At 33.1% G+C, this 4,772-nt stretch overlaps 1 protein-coding gene and 1 long non-coding RNA gene across 2 annotated transcripts; one reads left to right on the plus strand and one right to left on the minus strand.

Moving 5' to 3' along the window:
- Window positions 1-960: 960 nt before the first annotated feature.
- Window positions 961-1,436, minus strand: LOC111883191 (vacuolar protein sorting-associated protein 60.2-like). The gene is made up of 3 exons (XM_052764872.1): window positions 1,377-1,436; window positions 1,239-1,299; window positions 961-1,118 (listed from the first exon to the last, which is right to left on the minus strand). The coding sequence occupies exons 1-3, from the start codon at window positions 1,434-1,436 to the stop codon at window positions 961-963; spliced, it is 279 nt and encodes a 92-aa protein (XP_052620832.1).
- A 1,125-nt stretch (window positions 1,437-2,561) lies between these two features.
- LOC111883154 (uncharacterized) lies at window positions 2,562-3,013 on the plus strand. Its single transcript, XR_008224560.1, has 3 exons — window positions 2,562-2,668; window positions 2,736-2,826; window positions 2,964-3,013. It is a non-coding gene; the product is annotated as an uncharacterized LOC111883154 (long non-coding RNA).
- Window positions 3,014-4,772: the final 1,759 nt, after the last annotated feature.

Consider the following 4,772-nt stretch of genomic DNA (forward strand, 5'->3'; position numbering starts at 1 on the left):
TTTAAAGTCCTCATTGATTAAGAAAGCAGAAGACACTGAAGTTGATACGGCAGAGCTAAGCTGATACTGTAGAGCTAAGTCCTCATTAATACTCCACAACTTGGTATGGTTAAAATCCCCACCGTTGACCATAATTCTGTGAGTGTCTTGGAAAAGGACTATTATACCCTTTCTGCAGGTAGGAAGCTAATCATTTTGCAGATCTTATGTTATGGTGCCCTGGATTCTGCAGAACTAAGGGCAGAAATAGACAATCGTGAAGAATTTGAAGTGGGACCAGATCCAGATGCAGTTCTTGCATTCACTGAACCTATAAAAGACACACCTATAAAAAGACAAGGTCGCCCTCCTAAAACCCATTTACCCAAAGATCAAGAACCTGTAAAAGATATTCCTATTCCTAGTATTTAAAACCATAACCTCTACTCATTCCGCTAGGATCATGCATAACCTAGTAACACAAAACCAAAAAAGGTTATCTTTTTTATGATTTTCCCAAAATACCCTTTAATTAATTAACTAATTAATGATGTTAAATTCGGAAGCTAACCTTGCAGAAAGGGATATTACCACAGATGATGCTTAAGCATGCTGCTCGAATAGGTAAAACTTTTTTGAATCAATAGTGTTAAAAATCATATACCCAATTCTTTTTTTTTTCATTTCTGATGTTAGATGTATGAGAAACAGAAGATTTCACATTTTTAGCAATTTGGGTATCTGAAATTCTTGAAGTTTGTTGCGATTTCAATCTAGATTCTTGTAATGAGGTCATCTGATTTATTCTTTCCTGTTTTTCTTCTCTTTTTTATGTTCTTGAAGTATTTAAATGCACTTCTTGTTTTTCATTTCTGATGTTAGATTGCATATGTGAAACATAAGAGTTCTCAATTTTAGCAATTTGGGTATCTGAAATTCTTGAAATTTGTTGTGATTTTACTCTTGATTCTTATAATGAGGTCATCTGATTGATGGTTTCACTGGCACTGCATGTCCACTTGGAGCTAAAGGCATATTAAGTTCTTCATTTAGATCGGGCTCATTATCAGGTTGAGTATATGAAGGTACCCCTTCACCCTCAGTTTCTTGACCCATGTCTGCCTCCAAAGCATCAAGTTCTGAAACATTTCCATGAAGTGAAGTTAACATTTAAAAAAAGAAAAATAATAATAATGAATTTGTGCTTACCACCCATGAGATCATCTTCATCAATATCATCTGGCACACTAAACTTCTACCAAGAGATTCTTGTATCTCACTCCTTATATCCATCATGTCCATCATTTCATCTTGCAAATTCTAAACATAAAAACAAGATTAAATGGTCTGTAACTACAAAGTATCAAAAGAAAGAGATTCATAATATTTATACTAACATTAGTGTCTTGTATCTTCACAGTTTTCATCAATCCTTTCAGCTCTTTGTTTGATCCCATTTGTAGCAAATGCTTGATAATTGTGACACATACTGTTTCCTTATACCTGATCAAGTATAACTTACTTTCCTTATCAACTCTACAGTAGATCCAGAAATTTGAGGAGGTTATCTTGCCTTCACTTCTCAGGTAGCTTTTTTAATTCATACCCATGTTCAAAATTCAAACATATGTGATCCTTTTTTATGAAACATTTAAAATGCTATAAAGTTTATATGTTATTGTTTTGAAGGACGCGCCTGGTGTACTTCATTTGAAAAAATTATCAGATGCTGGCCTCACACATAATTTGGAAGTCTGTAGGTAAGAAAAACTCTTCATTTCCTTCTTTCTTATTATTCAGATTTTACAGTGTATGATTTTATGATTTGGATTGCAATGAAAAAGATTAGATATGGAGATGCTCAAATCTCTGCCACCAGATTCACCTGAGCAACAAGAGTACATCACAGCCATCCAAAATGAGGATGGATACAACTGGGGGTAATTCTAATTCATGCTCTTTAATTCTTGATTCTAAAATTTGATTTGTTCTAAGAATTAAAAATTTACTCTTTTTTTTCAATAAAAAGTTATAATCCTGTGTTATGGGGAGTCCCTAAAGGAAGCTATTCAACTAACCCTAATGGTTCATGTCGTATAATAGAGCCTCGCCTTATTGTTCATATTAACTTTTGTTTTCAATAAAAAATTAAATCAAACATGGTTCTGTAACTTTTGTTCATATTAACTTTCTTTTTAACTATGATTACAACATGGATGCACTATGTGGTCCTGATGGTGAACTTCCAGAGAAGTTAAGGAATTTAGAGCCACGCCTTGTTGAGCACATTAGTAATGAGCCTCGTCTTATTCAGAAGCCTTATGCTACAATTATTTTACAAGAACAATGGCCATTTATGTAATTTTATCAGTGCCTAAATCTTGTATCAAAATGCAGATTGTATAATTGACAGCATCCGGAAAATTTGAGGAAGCTTTGGCATTGTTTAAGCTACTTGCACCAGAAGATTCAAACCTTCGAGCCTCAAAGTAGCAGTCAATTCATATCAGGTAATATTTATGGACCTCAGAAGTTTTTTGGATATGAGTGGTAAAGTTTACTTATCAAGAGCTTCATCTGGTATGTCAGATGATATGGACACTTCTTCACCTTCTCATACAGTGAAAAGGTTATATCAGATGCTGTTGGACACACCCATGAAAGCAATCGATCCAAAAGATCAAACAAGGTAACAATTTAACATTATTTAGAGTGAAGAGTATTAAAAATTTTGATATATTTTTTTTAATTTTCAGGGGAGAGTCAACATGCCCCTTGACTCAGGTGCTAGAGAGATGGCATCAATATTAGAGAGATGGGATCTCTGGGAATCTTCAAAAGGAAATGGTATGTTACTCTTTGATAATGTCAACAACATTCATCACTTATGTAGTGGGGTGAGTAGACTGCATATAATGATGTTCAAACTTTTATAAAGATTCCTGAATCATATTTGAAGTTTCTTTTGTTTACTCTTCATGAAGGGGGTTCTAGAAGCAATTTGTATAAGCTGTACAGGGTACCCTACCAACAAGGCTTTTGCTGATTTTGTTAAGCAATTTGGTCTTCTAGTTCCCGAAGTTTTAAGATCAAAATAAGTAAAATTGATTAAATCCTAATGGATTTGTTTACTTATCACTTGTTAAGCAATTTGATCTATATATTTCTTGCAGTTCAATCGACGCCATTGATCCAAGTCGACCTCGATCTAGATTAAGGTCACCGTGGGTTGTTAGTTTTATAGGAATGCATAAGCCATGTTAGCAATGCATTATTTTTGTTTAACATTTGAATGATCATTTGTATGACATATTATAATTTGTGCAATTTATTTTGTTTTTTGTGTATGAGATTTTATTTTATATTATGAGACATTAAATGTGTCATGTAATTTGAAAATTAGTAAATTTACGTAAATCTATAAATAATTTTTTTTTAAAAAAAAAATAAAAGTTACGATACGCAAAAATGTGTGTCGTCTTCATTTATGACATGGACTTTCTTGACAACGGCTTTAATGATACGCATTGCGTGTCATAAATACGCATCGTAAATGCGCGTCGTCTCTAGACGACGCGCAAAAGCATGTCGTCTCTCGTTATGACAGGGCCTTCCTTGACGCGCATTTGCGCGTCGTCTGAGCGTTTTACGACGCGCAATGAGCGTCGTAAAAGGCTGTTTTTCTAGTAGTGCTTTATTTTGAAAATCAGAGTATCTTTTAAAGAAATATGTTGCGGAATTTGTTCCCAGAAAAACATGAAAAATATATTATCAAATCATTTCCGAAGAAATGTATTTTATTCCTTTTTAAAACATTGATATGTCATCGTCAATACAGAAACATAAGCATAAACAGACCTTACATTCATTTACACTAATGATCTACATCTCCTCAGTCTCTTCGTATCGACACCTGTGATACAAATAAACTGAGTGGGTCAGGTTGGGAAACATGGTGAGTACATATGGGTTTCAATCCCATAGTATTATATCATATATATAATTGATGAGAACTCAAAATATACAATTTCACCATATATATATATATATATATATATATATATATATATATATATATATATATATATATATATAATTGAGAACTCAAAATATACAATCCTATGGTGTACATGCAAACCCTAATAGCTTTTGGATCTAGTTTGTCTAATGAACATGTAATTGAATATCCAAAGCTATAAACCCTAGATCTATTAAATAAGAAGTGAAATAAGGGTTTAGTAATTACCTTTAATTGTTATATTCCAATAACAATCAATTCCTTGCTTTGATTGGTTTCAGAAAGCTTAGTGCCTAAAATGTTGCACCTCTAATGGAGTCACAAACACCATTAAGCAACTTGGATGAAGAGGAGAAGAAAGGAGGCTGCCCAATACATCTAGAAACCTTAATCTAAGAGTTCACCACGTTTTTGGGGCCATAAGGGTCCTTTATATACTTAGGCAATTTGGGTTATCAAGCTAGTAAATCCTAATTTGACTGCTTAAGCCCTAAGCAGCCCATGGACCATTCCAGAAGGCCCTTGGACGATTTCTTCATGGATCTCCATATAGAATTCGTCCATTTCCATCTAATGGATCCTTAGCCCAACTTTGTAACTATCTTATAATTACAATATCAGTCCCCTAAGTTTAATTAATCTCTTTTAGCCACAAAATTAATTATCAATTAATTCTTGACTAATATTAATTAAACAATATGATTTCTCTTTTTAATATATTATTCTCATAATATATTAATAAATCATAATCAAACCTTTCTCTCCTTAATTCATC

This window comes from Lactuca sativa, chromosome 6 (genome assembly GCF_002870075.4).
Source record: "Lactuca sativa cultivar Salinas chromosome 6, Lsat_Salinas_v11, whole genome shotgun sequence".
Classification (NCBI taxonomy): Eukaryota; Viridiplantae; Streptophyta; class Magnoliopsida; order Asterales; family Asteraceae; genus Lactuca; species Lactuca sativa.